A 16,608-nucleotide genomic window follows, 5' to 3' on the forward strand; every position below is an offset into this window, starting at 1 on the left:
TTTCAGCAGCACGAGACACTGAGCTTGACAGGAAACTTGTGTCCAGTCCTAGCTTAAGAGTTGAACACCAGGCTAAGTTTTCTCTGTTTCCTCTAAGTCTTCTCCAGGGCATCACAATGCCCTGACATGAGCTGTGCCTACAAGTAGGCAGAGACTCCTAACCAGCTGGCAGTTTGCATCACAATTGACACAGAATTTACATTGCTTAGCCCAGTGCTGTGCCACCCCTCCTCTGTCAGGACAGCACCTGGTCCTGGTGTGGCAGGTCAAAAAGGTGCAGTGAAAGCACAGTGCTGACTTTTGGGTTGCTTGTGGCCTTCTACACACATGGTTTGAAACACAACAAAAGCAGTGACAATACCTCCACCATAGCACCAATAAACCAAACCAAGGCTACTAGGAGCACAGCTCAGCCACAGGAGCTGGGAAGTTTGCCTCACTACTTGATGAGCTGCATTTAGACTGGAGATGAAGAAATTCTTGGCAATGAGGGTGGAGAGGCACTGGAACAGGTTGCCCAGGGAGGTTGACTGCCCCCTCCCTGGAGGTGTTCAAGGCCAGACCGGATGAGATCTTGAGCAACCTGGGCTGGTGGGAAGTGTCCCTGCCCACAGCAGGAGGGCTAGAATTGGATGATCTTCAAGGTCCCTTCCCACCCAGGCCATTCTCTGAATCCCTGATGAGGTTTTCTGCTGTAAACCCAGGTGTGCTGTCAGCTCTCACCTCAGTCTGCTGCTCTGGCAGCTTCATGTTGTCAAATATCCTGAAGACGATGCGGAACAGATCCTGCCACCAGTGCTTTTCATAGGTGTGCCCGTAGGTCTTCATGATTTCAAACATCACAGTCAAGCCCCTGGGATGAAGGGAGAGCAACACACATGAGGAGCACACAAGACAAGCTGTAAACCAACTACGTCCAACTGCAAGTGCATTGGCTGCAGCACTACTCAGCTCATGCTGATGTGACGTGGGTCAGTCGCAGCAGTGCACTGAAACAAGAGGAGTGAATCAGCTTCTTGAAAAAGCACTTCAGAGCCACAGGCAGGAGCCAGAGACACTGTTGAGAACAGGGGGACTTCAAATGAAAACTGGGGAACTGCTCTCCAGAGGCCCACAAAGTGAAGGAATGGGGGTCTGCATGTAGGAAAGACAGGTCTGGAAACAAATACTCCCCAGCTCCAGAGGAAACCTAGAAGTGGAGCTGCCAGGCAGCTGCACACACTGAGCACCATTTGGAGACCAATCCTCACATTTAGCATCAGAACTGGCCCAGGGCAGTGGTGCAGTCCCCAGCCCTGGAGGGGTTTCAAACCATGGAGAGGTAGTGCTGAGGGTGGCTGGGTTAAGGGCTGAACTCCATGATCTCAAAGGTCTCTTCCAACCAGAAGGATTCTCTGATTTGACTATTTAAGAGCACCCAGTACTCACCTACTTCATGGACTCACAGCCACCTCACTCCATTTATTGTAACAGAATCACCAACCCCCTAAGCAGATTTCTGGCCTCATGTTATTGAGAGGCTTGTTGCTACTTTCAAAGTCTAAAGCAATCCTTTTAAAATGTGAATGACAAACACTGATTGTTACCTGGTTCTTACATCTAATTTGCATCTATTGATGATGCAGGACAACTCAAACAGGATTGGGAACCACCCTCGCACCCACACTCTGTCCTCTGGAGCCACGTTCATGTCGTCACTGGTGTACTCCCTGAATGCCTGCACAAGGAAACACAGGTGACAGGGGGCTGCCAGAGTGCATTCATCACAACACACACCGCCCCCCTCCTCTGCTCCACCACCAGTACAGCCTGGTCCCTCAGCTGAGCTGGCAACCAAAGCATCAGCACTGAGAAGCAAAGCAATGCTTGGTGAAGCACAGCCAAAATAAAGGAGGTGACAGATCCAAGCACCAGCCTTTGCCTGAGGCTCAGACTGAGCCTCTTGCTCTCTTTTTACAAAGACAGTACAGAACTTGAGGCTCTCCCACAACACTATGAGGATACGAAGCATTCTCACTTCTGCCATTCCCCATTCCTCCCACGTTTCCCAGCAGAGAGCAGAACCTGAGCTATGCTGCTCCCAGCAGCTCTCAGGACAGCTCCCCACCAGCAGACAATAGATTGCTGATACTGTCAAAGCCTGGGGGACATTATACTCCTCATGCTCCTGAATAGAGTCCCAAGCAGTCTTTGAAACCTGAAGGGAAGCCAGTGAGCAGCACTGACTTGCTGAGGCCAGCCCCTACCTGCGGCCTGTCAGACACGTATTTGGCGCAGTGCCGGATGAGGCGGATGGCTTCCATGCTGGTGTCTGGGAAGGCTGCATTGCAGGCAAACTCAGACAAGCACTTCACTGCATCCTGGAAGGAATCTATGGTTGCTGGGAAGTGTTTCTCAAACACAAGTGCTGGGAGAAAAGTGGGAAGAGGAGAGAAGAAAGTGTCACACTCAGATCTGAGCTGACTGGGAGAGCAGCCACAAGAGACTGAGGCACTGACTGGTGCTGTCAAAGGCCTGAGGAGCAGCAAAACCTGAAACAATGAATGCTGCAGCAAACAACCAACATCACCCAGAGGGCATCCTACTGGGACAGAAAATAGGTGTCTGAAACACATCAAAGGACCATCTAAAGGAGGGCAACTGAACAGTCAAGCAAGAACAGAGCCACAGGCTACAGCTGAACACTGCCTGGTGTGCCCAGAGCTGGAGAGGGCTCCAGAAAGCACAGACACATGGGGCCATGGGGTGGCTTGCCCAGAGAGGGGACAGATCACCACACGATGGTTTGGTCTGGGAGAGACCTTGAAGATCACCTAATACCCTAAAGACACCTTCTACTGGACCAAGTTGTTCAGGGCCACATCCAATCTGGCTTTCAACACTTCCAGGCTCCACAGCTTCTCTGGGCAACCTGTTCCAGTGCCTCCCCAGCCTCATGGGGAAGAATTTCCTCCTAATACCTCATCTCAATCCAGCTCCCTCCAGCCTGAAGCCATCCCCCCTTAGGCTGTCACTCCCTGCTTTGTACAAAGCCTGTAGGAGCCAAAGCTCCTCAGCCTCCCGTGGCACCCCGTGCTGGGGATCAATACTCACTGACAATGTGTCCTGTGGTCTGGAATGCCAGCTCCACAATGCTCTCATCCTGGTCTGAGGCTGCCAGGTGAAAGACTGAGAAGATGTTTTTCCAGCCTGAGCGGATGTTGGCCGCCTGGGAGTTGACCATCTGGGCAATGCAGCGCACCACCATGTCCCGGATGGTGGGAGACCTGCAGCAGGGCACAGCACCCCTGAGCAAACACCACCCCAGCAGCAGTGCCAAAGCACTGGCACCACGGAGTGCAGAGCTGCTGCTCCCCGTGCCAGGCAGCCCAGCTGCTGCCTGCTGGTACCTGTTTCTCTTCATGATGTGCTCGAAGGGTCTGAGGAAGTCCTTCTGGAAGCGGAAGTTAGCCAGCTCCCCCTTCTCCAGGAACTTCATTGACAATTGTCTTAATGAGTCCACTGCAAAGATAGCAACATCTTCATTGGGATTGCAGCCAACCTGGGGAGGGAGTGGAGAAACAGAGTTCTTATGGATTCAGCCCAAAGTGCCTTCCCATTTGATACCAGAGCTGAGAGCTTCACAACACGGAGCAGCAGCCAGCTCGGTAGCCAGGCTGCTGGAGCCATCCAGCAGTCCCTGCCCAGCTCCAGCTGCTTGCTACGCTTCTGTGCTCCAGCACTGCACACTTGCTAAGAACCAGCAAGGTGCCCAGAAAGCCTCCCACAAGGTGTACTACAAATGCTTGTAAACAGTCAGCTTAGACAGCAACAGAAGACAACTTCTGCTCCCGAACTTCACAAAACATCCCCAAAATTAGAAGACAACCCAAGGCAGCCAGTGCTAGACCCAGGGCCTGATAAATAATTTCATATCCTGCTCTGACATCTGTTGTGTTGTGCACCTCTGCCTTCTGTCAGACTGTACCAGTGTGAGAGCTGAAATCCCCATCCCACACCGACAAGGACCAGGCTAGCTCACTCTGGAAGCAGATGCAAGCTGTGTTTACAAGCAAGTCTGCAATCTGTGATGCAATGCAATGAATCAGTACAAACAGACACTAGTCACAGCACTCACAAATATGTACAACAGAAAAGCACAACCAGGCCCCCTTCGCTTCCCCCAAGGGGCCTCCCCCCCAGGCCCCCCTGGCAGAAGGCAGAGAGGCTGTCAGACTTAGCTTGTCATGGTCAGTGTCTTATCTTCAGCCAGAAAAGCAGCAGCAGACAGAAGCCCAGCAAGCTGAGACTGCCCAACTCCCCACCCTTGTTTGGAGTAGAAGTTCTTAAACATTTCTCTCTCTCCAATGGAAGTGTTTAGAATAATCATTATTTTGCTTTCTTACACCCACGAGTGATTTATTTACATTCTTTCACTTTCCCTGCTCCAACTTGGTGAAGAAAAATTAAAAAGACAGTCTTAAAACCATCACACAGACATCTCCAGTCTGACAAGTTTTTTCTGGGTTTTTGCTAAGTTCTATCCTGACCTGGGATGTTATCATGGGCCAAGTGACCTTGAAGGCACCTCCAGAGCTTCACATTGAGCGTGAAGATGCCATCAAACCCCAACTCTGACCTACTTGGGACATAATTATGAGCAAGCAGATGATGTCAGAGGTGGAGCTGACCTATGGGGTGGTCTTAGTGGTGGAGAAAGGACCTTCTAGAGAGCAAGGAGCTTACAGAAAGGGAGAGCAAACCCAGCGCAGTTCAGACACCTGATTGTCCAACAGACCTCTGAGCCACATTTGTACTGACAGTGAAGGAGCAGAGAGTCTAATCAAGAGGGATACCTTATTGAAATGATCCCCAATGACCTCCCAGATCCTAGACCACTGCAGCCTTATCCTGCCCATGTTGTAGTAGGAGATCTCCACAATCTTCTGCAGGCTGAACATCCGTGGGTGGGTGGCAGAGAGCAGCTCATCCATGGACACGGCACAGAGCCAGCGCACGAAGTCCACTGTGGAGTGAGCAGAGGTTTTAATGCAGCCTTCTCCTCAGGCTGAGGGCAAAGCTGCTTTGCTGCTCACAGGGCAGGAGAAGGACACTCACCAATGGCATTGCCATCCAGCCTCGTGGACCCTGTGAATATCCTGTGAAGGGCAGGAGAGGACATGGTTACAGCAGCTCCTAGGAAAGGTCTTCAGGGTTGAAAACCACAGAAAGCACAGAATGGGACCTTCAAGATCATCCAGTTCCAACCCCCTGCCATGGGCAGAGACACCTCCCACCAGCCCAGGTTGCTCAAGGCCTCATCCAACCTGGCCCTGAACAACCTCCAGGGAGGCGGGGCAGCCACAACCTCCCTGGGCAACCTGTTCCAATGTCTCACCACCCTCACAGGAGGTTCCATCTCAACAGGAGAAAGTTCTTTGCTGTGAGGGTGCTGGAGCCCTGGAGCAGGCTACCCAGAGAGGTTGTGGAGTCTCCTTCTCTGGAGAGCTTCCAACCACCCCTGGCCATTGTGCTCCTGGGCAAGCTGCTGTGGGTGCCCTGCTTTGACAGGGGGCTGGACTGGATAACCTCCAGAGGTCCCTTCCAACCCCCACCATAGGATTCTGGGGTGTGTTACCATAAAGAGCAAATCAAGATTCCCTGGACAGCCTTTTCCTGCAACTCTCCTCTAACAATTTCCTACCAGCGGAAGGTTGCTTGCTTAAGCTTTGCTCTGTTCCTCCTGCTCCATAGACAAACCCCAACCCACAAAAGCCCTTAAATGCAGTAATATTCTGTTTTTGTTTTTTTTTTTTTTCCAACCAGGGGCACACCAACACTGTCCTCTTAGCACAGGGCAGCCCAGCAGTGCTTGGAGAGCCTGAGTTTCACACCATACCTGTCCACAGCCACCACCACGCTCTGGGAGCTCGTCTCACCGATGGACTCCTGGATGCTTGCTATCTGCTTCCAGTCCACATTGCCTCCCACTGCAGGGCACAAAATGTGAACAGTGGCTAAGAGCAAGGGCTGGGAAGGAGGAAGAAGAGAAGTTGTGCCACTGCCACTACAATTAAATATATTTGTAAGTCATCAACCCAAGCAGAGGAGGAACCAGAATTTATCTCCCACATGGTTTGGGTATTGTGCACTTCTTGCCAAGCCTCTCAGCAGGGAGCTCAGCCTGCACACAGCAACCTGCACACAGCAAGCTGTCTGCTCAAAGCCTTGCTGCACTACCACTGCAGTGCCTCAGCCTGGCCCTGCCACCAGCCAAGATTCTTTGGTCAGCTCTATTTCAACAGAGCCATAGAATGGTTTGGGTTGGAATGGACCTCCAAAGATCATCCAGTCCAACCACCCTGCAGTCAGCAGGGACATCCTCTGCTAAAGCAGATTGCCCAGAGCCCTGTGGAGGCAGTTGAGCCTCTGAGCAGCAATGAAAGAGCTTTTCCCTTTTTCCTTGTCACTCCCTAATCCCTTTCTGCAATTACAACAATGGAAATCATCAGCTCACAATCAAAGGAGCTTTCATTTCCAGTGAGACACCTGAGACAGGAAGGCTCATCAATATTCTATCATTTTCCTGCACTTGCCACTCTCCCATCTTAGCAATAACACTTCACAGAGCAAAGCAAACTTCCCAGCCCCAGGCACGGTCTGTTCAAAGCCCAAGACACTTTCACAAGTACTCATGGTCTCACCTCTGAGCCTCAGAGTCACCAACCATGGGAATGAAGGGCAATCTTTGAGCAAAGCCAGCTCAGCCAAGCCTCTCATTTCTGCATTACTTACCCAGGCCCAGCCCCACAAACTCATCAGGTGCCTGATCCTTTGTTCCAGTGAAAGAGCCTTCCCTGCCACGCACTGTCCCTGAGATGTAGCGAGGCTTCACTCCAGTGCCTATCAGCTGTGCCAGCTCCAGCTGGCTGATGCACTTCAGAATCTGTTCCAGAGAAGAAAGAAGTCAGCAACAAAAAGCAATCTGAAATAGTAAATAAACAGTAAAAATAATCTTTGGGCAGAGCTTTAAAAGAAAAGGATTTGGAAGGCTCAAGGTCAGCCAAGTATTGCTGTTCCTCTCTCTCAAATGAATAATTTGAGCACTATTGGATTAGTCTTTCCCAATTTCATGTCTCACTTGGACATGTTTTGCTACTTTAATTGGCTGCATAATGTGCAAGCCCACATAATGCAGGTACAAAAGGATACCCTTGGCACTTCCCTGAGCCCCTGTATTTCTGCACACACAATTAGCTGCTGCGTTCCAACCCAGCACATGTGCTCCCTTACAGCTCCAGTACAAATGACTTCCCTACCTCGTGCCAGGAATTTCCTAAATAGTTTCCATCTGTGTGAGCCACCGTGATGAGGGTTTTAATTGTGTCAATGTTCTTCTGCTTCATCTCAGTAATACCAGAGCTCACTGTCAGCAAGGTAAACCTTGCTAGTGCTTGCACATAGGCATCCCTCTCCAGCTGCAAATGAGAGAAAGGAAAACAAAAAAGAATTAAGAATTGCCTTAAGTATTTTCTCAGTTTCTGGAGAATACTCTGGGGGGACCTTAGAGCTGCCTTCCAATACTTGAAGGGATCCTCCAGAAGGCTGCAGAGGGATGTCTAGAGGGTGTCTAGAGACAGGACAAGGGGGAATGGTTTGAAGGTTTGAAGCTGAGGCAGAGCAGGGTTAGACTGGAGCTGAGGAAGAAGTTCTTCAGTAGGAGGGTGGTTAAGACTCTGCTGCCCAGGGAGGCTGTGGATGCCTCCTTGCCTGGGGGCGTTCAAGGCCAGGCTGGGTGAGGCCTTGAGCAGCTGAATCTAGTTGAGAGGTGTCCCTGCCCATGGCAGGGGGTTGGAACTGGATGACCTTTAAGGTGCCTTCCAACCCTTCTCTGATTCTGTCAATCAAAATTGAATTCTGCTTGCTCCTCTCTTCAGCTATGCCTGCAATGGCCTTATGGCAGCCCAGCACTCCCTTCAGCATTAACAGAGAGCTGTACATTCACTGCTGATGGTTTTAAAAGAATCAACTAAAAGGCAAATAAAGCCCTCAGGTTTGATCAGAATTCCCCTCTGGAGCCAGAGAGTCTAGAATTCTTGGCATTGTGCTTAATGCAAGAGACATTCCTACATTACATCAGGAATGACATTTCCAGTGCCATAACTGCTAAAACGGGAGCCAATTATAGAAGTCTCACATAAGTCTAATCTCTCTGAAGTTGAGAGCAGCATTTCAAACAGTTCACAGCCACATTATTTAACTTATGAAACAGGGCAGAAAGGCTGATTTCATGGAACACCACCACAAAGCTAAACAGCTCTGACATAAAGCCAGAAGAAAAGGACTGGGACACAAAAGCAGTCAGCTTGTGGGGAAACAGCAATCCAGTAGCTGGGCATGGCTCACTCAGCACAACACACCAGGAAAGAGAAAGGTCACTTCATTTAAACCACTTCCAGCCAAGTATCAGGTGAAGCAGCAACTACAGAAGCAGGGGGCCTCCAGGTACTGCATCGCTTAGCCCCAGCAGCTCTCAGAAGCCCACTAAGGTTCTTCTGGTGCCCAACTCAAAGCTTTGTCTCTGTTTTGTTACCTGGATGTTGAAGATGCAGGCGATCCTGATGGCACAGCGTATGCCCTCCAGACAAAGAGAGGCCACTTCTGTGTCATCACAGTCCTGCAGACCCACACTGAAGGCAGCCAGAAAAGGTGTCCATGCCAGCTGGAACATGCACAGAAGGAAAGTCTCATTAGCAGCTGCTGCTGTTCGAAGGGAATGTTACAGAGCCAACCCTTGCTAAAGGGGAAACACCACCCTCTGCTCACAGCATCAATCTTGGGGTTGCCTTTGCCAAGAAGGAAATGGAACAGAATGGACATGAGACAGAACTGGACAGAAGTATGGTTAGAGAAGACATGAAACAGAATAAAAGTGATGCAGATTGATGCTCCCCTTGGAAGCAACCTCCCTTAGCAACCAACACACTCAGCCAGCTGGAAAACACCAAACCCCAGAGCTGTGTCAGTCAGATGTCCATGGAGTTTGGGTATTCCCAGGATAAGCTTTATCTTTATCTCTCATTGTGCAAATGATAGTCAGCAGTCACTGCAAGAACCACAGTGTGTAACAGATTCCTTCATGGTGGGAGGTATCAGTTTGCTTCTGCAAAACGCAATGAAGCAGCAGGAGGGACTCAAAACAAGGAGCTGAGTTCAGTCATTGCTCACTTCTGTAACTCTTATTTTTCACTAATACAAATCCTATCACTTCAACTTTAACTACTCTCTGTACTTTCTCCCCTCAACAGCTTCTCCTAACTCCTCCACTACATCAAGATGCTAAATCCCCAGGTAAAAGAACTGGAGTAGAAGATTCAAAATCCCTTCTCTCTTGTGGCAAGTTCAGTAGCTTAGAAAACATCCAAAGGAGCAGACACAAATCTTTACTGCTTCCAACAGGTCCTGTCAGTCAGTATTTTGTGTTTAGGGACTGTGTGCTTTCCCCAGCCATGCCTCTCACCTTGAACATGGGCCTGACGTGCTCCAGGTGCGTTGCGCTGGTGAAAGGAGCCTGCACGTGGCTCACTGCCTCCATCAGGGCTTTGGCTGTTTTGGCCATTTGTTCCATTTCCAGGTTGTACAGCAGCCTCCTCTGCTTCTCACTAGCAACACCTGTGAACACATCTTTCCTCTCATCTCTGCATCTTTGAGCCATGGCACCCTCAGGAACCCTGAGGATCATTTTTCATTAAGTACCACACTCATCTTTTTTTTTTTTTTTTAAGTGATCTTTACTTGCTAGAATTACCACACCAGCAGGAGAAGATGATGATGATGATTATTATTATTATTTTGCAACGTAGATAACTAACTGAAGACACTTCTGTAGGAAATCACCTCGTTTTAAACCCTTAGAGGATCTCTGGCTTTGCACAACAAACCTTTTTTCCATTACCTCAACTGACAAGATAAATATCACATCCACTAAGCTAAATGCAAAGTGAGCTGAAGGTTCTTAGTGATCCATCAGCACAGACAACAACAAGAGTAAGTGGCCAGCCTTTTTCTGAGGCAGAACTGCCTTAATTACCTTTTCATTTCACTAATGGTACCTCCATCTCATCAAGAAGGAGAACCTCAAGTAGAAAGTAATCATCAGCTCCTTTAAAATGACAACAAACCCATTATGATAATTAAATGAAGGCTGAAAGTAAGAGGGGTTCCTTCTTCCTGTAACCAATCTGTTCCCAGGGCCTGGGAGCACACAAATGTGACCAGAAGACAAGACTCTGAATGTCCTCTAGAGATAAAGCTGGAAGGAATAACAGCTGAATCTTCACATGGAGCAAGACAAACCAGTTTGTCTGCGTTTGAGAGAGGACAAGGTAATGAATTTTAGAAGTGCACAAGGTAGAAGCCTACACACCAAATAATGCAGAGTTTGGGAAGATGAGGCTGGAAAGCACAGCAGTGTCCTGGGAAACGGAAGGCACAATGTCTGCCAGCAACATCTTTACTGCATAAAGCCTTCAGGTGCCTTTCCCTGTGCTGCTGTTCAGCAAAACTTGCCCTCCCCACGCTCAGTGCAGCACCAGGAGCTCAGATGCACAGAGGTGTGAAAAGCGGCAGCTGCATAGAGCACAGGTCTGAAGGCAGAACCATGTCTTTGTGTTGAGAGCAAAGGATATGAAACTGGAAGTTGGGACCCATTTTTAGTGCAGTGGTGCTCACTTCACTCATCTCTCATTCTAAAAAGGGGAGAGCTTTGTGAAACTGGAGAGCCCACAGCTGAAAGCCAGCTGAGACTGCAGCTACTCACTTTGCTTGGTGGATTTGGTTGGTATTGTTAATTCCTTTGTTTCCTTCATGGAAATCTTCTTGCCAGCTATTTCATTATAGATTGCAGACAAATATTCTTCAGGGAGATCTTTGCTGTCATTGATACCTCTGTTCATTTTAATATACTGCTCTTTTGTCATTTTATTCTTAACCTGAAAGCCAGAAAGAGGCTATCAGTATCAGCAGAGAAGGTATGTTCATAACAGTTAGCAAAATACTCCCAATCCCCAACAGATGCAAAGTTACCATGAAGGCCAAGCCTGCTGATGCAGAAGACAAGAAGCCAACACATGCAGCACTACACTATCACATCTACAAATCAAGGCAAGGCCACCTGGACATTAGGCTGGAGAACCTTCCCTATGGGGACAAGCTGGGAGAGTTGAGGCTGATCAGCCTGGAGAAGAGAAAGCTGCAGGGAGACCTCAGAGCAGCCTTCCAGCACCTCAAGGGGGCCTAGAAGGTGGCTGGAGAGTGACTCTTTGCAAGGGCTTGTAGTGCCAGGATGAAGGGCTATGGCTTTGAGCTAGAAGAGGGGAGACTGAGACAGAGATTAGGGAGAAATTCTTGACAGTGAGGGTGGGGTGACACTGGAACAGGTTGCCCAGGGAGGCTGTGGCTGCCTTCTCCCTGGAGGTGTTCAAGGCCAGGATGGATGAGGCCTTGAGCAACCTGGGCTGGTTGAAGGTGTCCCTGCCCATGGCAGGGAGTCAGAACTGGATGATCTTTAAGGTCCTTTCCCACCCAACCCATTCTGTGAATCTATGAAGTGAGATGTCTGTGGACTACCCAAATGCTCTCCCAGCAGCTCACCTGTGGACTGTGCAGATCTGTTGTCAGCATGATAATTGAGTAGGCTAAAACGTAGGCAGTATCTGCACTGGCAAAGAGAGTTTGCCTGGAGGGGAGCAGGAGAAAAAGAGCAGCAAATGGAACAGGTTAGGACTTGTCAGTTATTATTGAGCTCCCCAAAGCTGTGGGGACAAAGCTTGGCTCACCCTTGGTTACATTCTAAGTATCTAGCAGCAAACTTCTCCATCAGGCGATCGATTTTCTGTGCCTCTCCCGGCAGGCGGAAGCCCTCCAGGAACATGCGCAGGGCCGAGACAAAGTCCTTGGCTGAGAAGTCGTGCTGGTCCACGTAAGCATACATCACCTCCTTGTTGAACTTGTCATTGTCTCCCAGGAACTCCCCAACCTGAGTCTGCAACCAGAACAGAAAAGCCAACTTACTGCACTTGCCCTGGGACAAAGCCAGGGGAGATTCCCAGAGTCACGCTGCCTGCAGGCAGTCAGCTCAGACACGGTCCTGCTTCTCCTCTCAAGCACAGCATTTTGGCCTCATACTCCGTCATAAGGCTCCTAGATGCTCCCACCTGCCTCCCCTTTCCACTGCTTGGCATTGCCAATGATTGAATTTGCCCTGATGGAATGATTTTTGCAGTTGGGAAACTTACACCAGTAATTCAAACCTTAGTAACCTCAACTTGATTCCCACTGCAGCACAGATCTCCAACAGACACCAGAGATGCTCAGCTACAACCAGCTGCTGCCTCTGAGCTGATCACTGTCAATGCAACACAGCACAGTGAAATTACTGTGCATTCTGGTAAGGATGTGTATGCAAACTGAGATAAAAATGTGTTTTGATGGCTGATTGAAGTCTCAGCACTGAAATGCAGGACTTCAGCCATGCTGAAGCATGGCCATATGCCAGCCTCTCCTCAGGAAACAGTGGGGCTGGCTGCTGAGTAGGATGGTGCAGATTGCTGGCTCAGAAGGCCAAGCTCTACATGACACCACCAACATGAGCTACCCCCACTCTTCTCAGCCAAACATTGCAGGACCCTCCCAAGTCCAGCCACAGCTGCTAAGTGTAAATAAAGCCAAAGAACTAACCTAGATTAAATAACTCCTTTGGGAGGCAGTAGAAAATGCTTCTCATGTGGCTGTACCAGGTTACTGTTAGCTGGAGGACAGTCACTTCTGGCAGCCCCTTACTGGACTGAGTTTAGTGAGCTGCCTCTAGCTGGACTGGTAACCAAGAACAAGCTGTGAGACAGCTCAAGCAGGTCAGACTTTTCCTTTACACTTCACTGAGTACAGCTCCAATGCATACTCCAAACTCTTTGAGCTCACAGATTTCTAAGAGGTTTCCTTCTCCTCACTGTACACTAATGTCAGACACTTTAAACCACCAGCAGGTGACTGGCAATGACTGTAACAACATCAGGGGAGCAGAAATAGCCATCAGGAAAGCAGCTTTCTTACTGAATCTAATCTTTCCTCTTGATGCAAGAACTGAGCAATGTCTTCAGGAGTAGTGCCAAGCATTCCTTGCTCTTGCAGGTACTGAATCCCCCTCTTTGGTTTCTTGTTGAATCTGTACAAGTGAAATCAGGAGAGTTAACCCTTTTTGACCCATGCACAAAGCCTGCAGTAAAAAGATCCAATGATTCTGGACCAGGCATTGACAATCTACCTATTAAATATGTTTGCTTTATCAAACTATGCATCAGACAGGAATGATTATTCCCTGTGTATTCCCTTTATCACTGCATGATTTTATGGCTTTTTATTTCCCCTGTAAGCAGCCTCATATTCATCTTTGCTCTGTTAACTGCCAGCATGGCCTCCAAGCAGTTCCCAGTACAGAGAGCTTAACACTATCATTTACTCTGGCACTTGTGAAGAAAAATGTATTCCACAGAAACAGCAAACTCTCGGCTTGAAAAGGAACAACTACACTCTGTTGTCTTCTGGTTTAGTCTGTGAAACAGCCAAGAAATCCACAAGCTGCCTATAAGGATGGAAATGGACAGGACATAGAACCGGGCAACACAGACACTGAACCCTGGAAGGCTGAGACAGGTTTGTTCAGGGGCTGAGTGCTATACAACAACAAACTCATGTCTGCATAAAGTGACCTCAGCAAGAAGGTTAGGTGACAAGGCTGGAATCAGGCAGAAGATGCATGTCAGACTGCACTGAGAAAGTTTATTATCCTCCTCATTATGGCAGGTTAATGAGAAGGAAGCAGCAGCTTAAGCACAGCAGCACTTCCACCAGCACTGTGTGCCCTAAACCAGAGCACATCCAACTGATCACAAATCTCATCCAAACACAAAAATCTGATCTCTAGTCAAGCAGGGCTGCAGAAAAAGGAAACATTCAGAGTACTCATCTTCTAGCTGAGAGGAATTAGGTTAACATAAACCCCTGCTGACAGGCTCCAAAGGGGACACCATTCAGCACCATTCACCAGAGCAAGTGCTGTTACATCCAGAGTTTTTTTCCTAACACAGGATGAGTATCTATGAGGAGAAGGAAGAAACACCCAGGAATCTTCATAGCTCTAAAAGAATCCCCCCTCCCACAGGTGAGAAAAGGGCACTCACAAGTCAATTCCTTGTTCTATTATTTCCTTTTGTTGCTTTAGGACTTCAAACTGCTCTGGGTTGTCAGTGCCAGACATCTGTGTGCTGTAACTGCCAATGCCTGATGAAGCTGTGGAGTCCAAGGAGTTCAAGCTTCCATATCTATTAATTGTCTCAGGGTGCTTGGTCTCATTGCTCTCTTGTTCCATGGGTTTTTCTTGGCCTGTAAATTGGAAAGGGTGACAGAAAAAAATACAGTGAAAAGACATTAAACCTACAGGTTATTCTGCAGCTCCTCTCTGAAGGCTTCTGAAAGTCACCAGGGTTATGTTCAATGACCTATTTGCTTTCCTATGAGCATTCTACTTTTGTTTTGGTCAGGAAAACAGCAACAAAACCCCCAACACTACCACACAGCATGGAGGATCCTTTCTAGGAATTCAAACAATCAAGAAAAGACAACTTAGACAACTTTCTACTACAGAAAACAGCTTACTCTCTCTCTTTTTCAGTACTACCAGTATCAGAGGACACTGAACTGCTGCAGCACCACTTTACTGAAGCCAGAAGAAATCCATCTCATGTCTTACCAAGCGTTGTCTGAGAATTGGGGTTCACATATTGATCCTTACTCCACTCCACCATGCACTTCAGGATTGATACCAAGCATTCCAATCCTTTTTTTCTCAAACTTAATTCCTAGAAAAGATTTCAAAAGCAATACATCAGTGGTGTGGAGAGTTTAGGCTCAACCAAGAAATGCAAAGGTTTGAAGGGAGTTTTACCTGGACATTGGACATGCCAAGCTCTTGGCTACCCCTTCCTTGGGCAATCTTGGAGAGGTCATTAACCAGCCTCTCAAATATATTTGCTGCATTTAAATCACAGTCATAGTTCACATAAATGTCCACTACACTCTGGGCATCTGCAAACAAAAGGACATGGTCAGCCTTGGTCTAAAAGCAGATCACAGAATGGCAGAGGTCAGAAGGGACCTCTGGAGACCACCCAGTCCAACCCCCCTGCTACAGCAGTCACCCAGGGGGGTTTGGAATCTCTCCAGAGAAGGAGGCTCCACAATGAAACGATCCTCAGTGAAAGGCAAGGCCAGCTTTGGTCTTTAGCACAGCCTTGTAAGAACCAGAGCCAAGGGGCCCTCAGTACCTGCACATATCCTTGTCAGCGTTTGGATAACCATCCACTTGTGATCAAAGGAGCTCGTCGAAGTCTCCAGGATATACAGGAAAATTTCTTTGAAGAAAACCTAACAAATATTCCAGGAAGAGGGAGAAAAAAAAAACACCATAAATATCCATTACAAACACAGACACTAACTTGGATGGCAAATACCCTGACTCAATTCTGCAAGCAGGTGCAGGAGAGAAGGGAAAAAAAGGAAGGTAAGAGGAAACAACTTGTGCTTGACTCATTTGAATTAGGAATCTCATTTATTACTTAAATGAGTGGTGGAGCTCTGCCCAGCTGAACAACTCAGTTTGTATTCTGATCACATAAAACCAGGAGATCCAGGAATGCTGTGGAGGTCACTGATGGAACAGAGAAAAAAGTTTCAAGCATAAAAATTCAACCAAAATTCTAAGCTAGAAAAGAAAGGAGCTGGAGGGTCTGCATGCTATGGAGATATCTCTGAGGCAGAACTGGCTTCCTGCTTCTGGTGCCAGCTCTGGACAAGCACATTTGCAGTGAGCAGCTTCTCAGAGCTGCACTGTTTACATTTCAGAGATGTAAAAATGGTAGCACTGTGTTACTTGCTGCAACTCGTCTCACAGCTCAGACTTTCTCCCTGGTATATTGGGAAAGTAAAGCAGAAAAAAGCTAATTATCTGGTTTGGTTCACTGAAACTAAGGGTTTTAAGCTCCTTTATTCACAGCTGTGAAAGGGGGTAGTGGTGAGCACAGCTAAATTACAACCCCAAATCCCCTGAGAGCCAGGATTTCATTGCCTGCAAATATATTCATTGACCCACTTAGAAATCCAATTAAATGCAATCAAAGTATGACTCAATTTGAGCTGTCAGAGGGTAGTGTTAGCTGAACATTCAAGCCAAAGGACAAAGGGAGGGTCACTTCCAGCAGAATCTCAACCTATGCTTTAAAAATGCTGCCAAGCATTCCTCTCCCAGATGAAGAATGCAGCCCCAAGCCCAAAACGCAGATTTTGCAGATCAGAAATGAGAGCATATGGCTCTCCTTGCAGCTCCAAGAAGCTGCATCTGAAGTTAGCTACTTCACCCACACCTTCTGAATAACCTTTAGGATCAGCAGCTGAAGGAGAGGAATTCTGAGCTCACAAACAGGAAAAAGTGAAATTTCTAGAAACTGCTGTCCCTGGGGGGTTGTCACTGATGGATGCTTTCAGCTTTCATGTTTGTGAGGAGGAACTGCAGCCCTG

The 16,608-nt window shown here is 48.2% G+C and overlaps 1 protein-coding gene across 1 annotated transcript in view; it reads right to left on the reverse strand.

Moving 5' to 3' along the window:
- Window positions 1–16,608, reverse strand: part of ARFGEF1 (ADP ribosylation factor guanine nucleotide exchange factor 1) — a 49,616-nt gene that overhangs the window by 5,257 nt on the left and 27,751 nt on the right. Inside the window, exons 11-30 of the mRNA XM_054394653.1 lie at window positions 15,360–15,459; window positions 14,981–15,120; window positions 14,786–14,894; window positions 14,217–14,418; window positions 13,090–13,201; window positions 11,817–12,022; window positions 11,632–11,716; window positions 10,799–10,970; window positions 9,500–9,651; window positions 8,573–8,701; window positions 7,299–7,457; window positions 6,775–6,925; window positions 5,879–5,969; window positions 5,098–5,138; window positions 4,836–5,005; window positions 3,390–3,541; window positions 3,094–3,266; window positions 2,247–2,407; window positions 1,587–1,717; window positions 724–853 (exon numbers count right to left, since the gene is read on the reverse strand). Coding sequence (XP_054250628.1) covers window positions 724–853; window positions 1,587–1,717; window positions 2,247–2,407; window positions 3,094–3,266; window positions 3,390–3,541; window positions 4,836–5,005; window positions 5,098–5,138; window positions 5,879–5,969; window positions 6,775–6,925; window positions 7,299–7,457; window positions 8,573–8,701; window positions 9,500–9,651; window positions 10,799–10,970; window positions 11,632–11,716; window positions 11,817–12,022; window positions 13,090–13,201; window positions 14,217–14,418; window positions 14,786–14,894; window positions 14,981–15,120; window positions 15,360–15,459 — 2,766 coding nt within the window. The remainder of the gene's footprint in view (window positions 1–723; window positions 854–1,586; window positions 1,718–2,246; window positions 2,408–3,093; window positions 3,267–3,389; window positions 3,542–4,835; window positions 5,006–5,097; window positions 5,139–5,878; window positions 5,970–6,774; window positions 6,926–7,298; window positions 7,458–8,572; window positions 8,702–9,499; window positions 9,652–10,798; window positions 10,971–11,631; window positions 11,717–11,816; window positions 12,023–13,089; window positions 13,202–14,216; window positions 14,419–14,785; window positions 14,895–14,980; window positions 15,121–15,359; window positions 15,460–16,608) is intronic.

Source organism: Indicator indicator, chromosome 31, assembly GCF_027791375.1.
Source record: "Indicator indicator isolate 239-I01 chromosome 31, UM_Iind_1.1, whole genome shotgun sequence".
NCBI lineage: Eukaryota > Metazoa > Chordata > Aves > Piciformes > Indicatoridae > Indicator > Indicator indicator.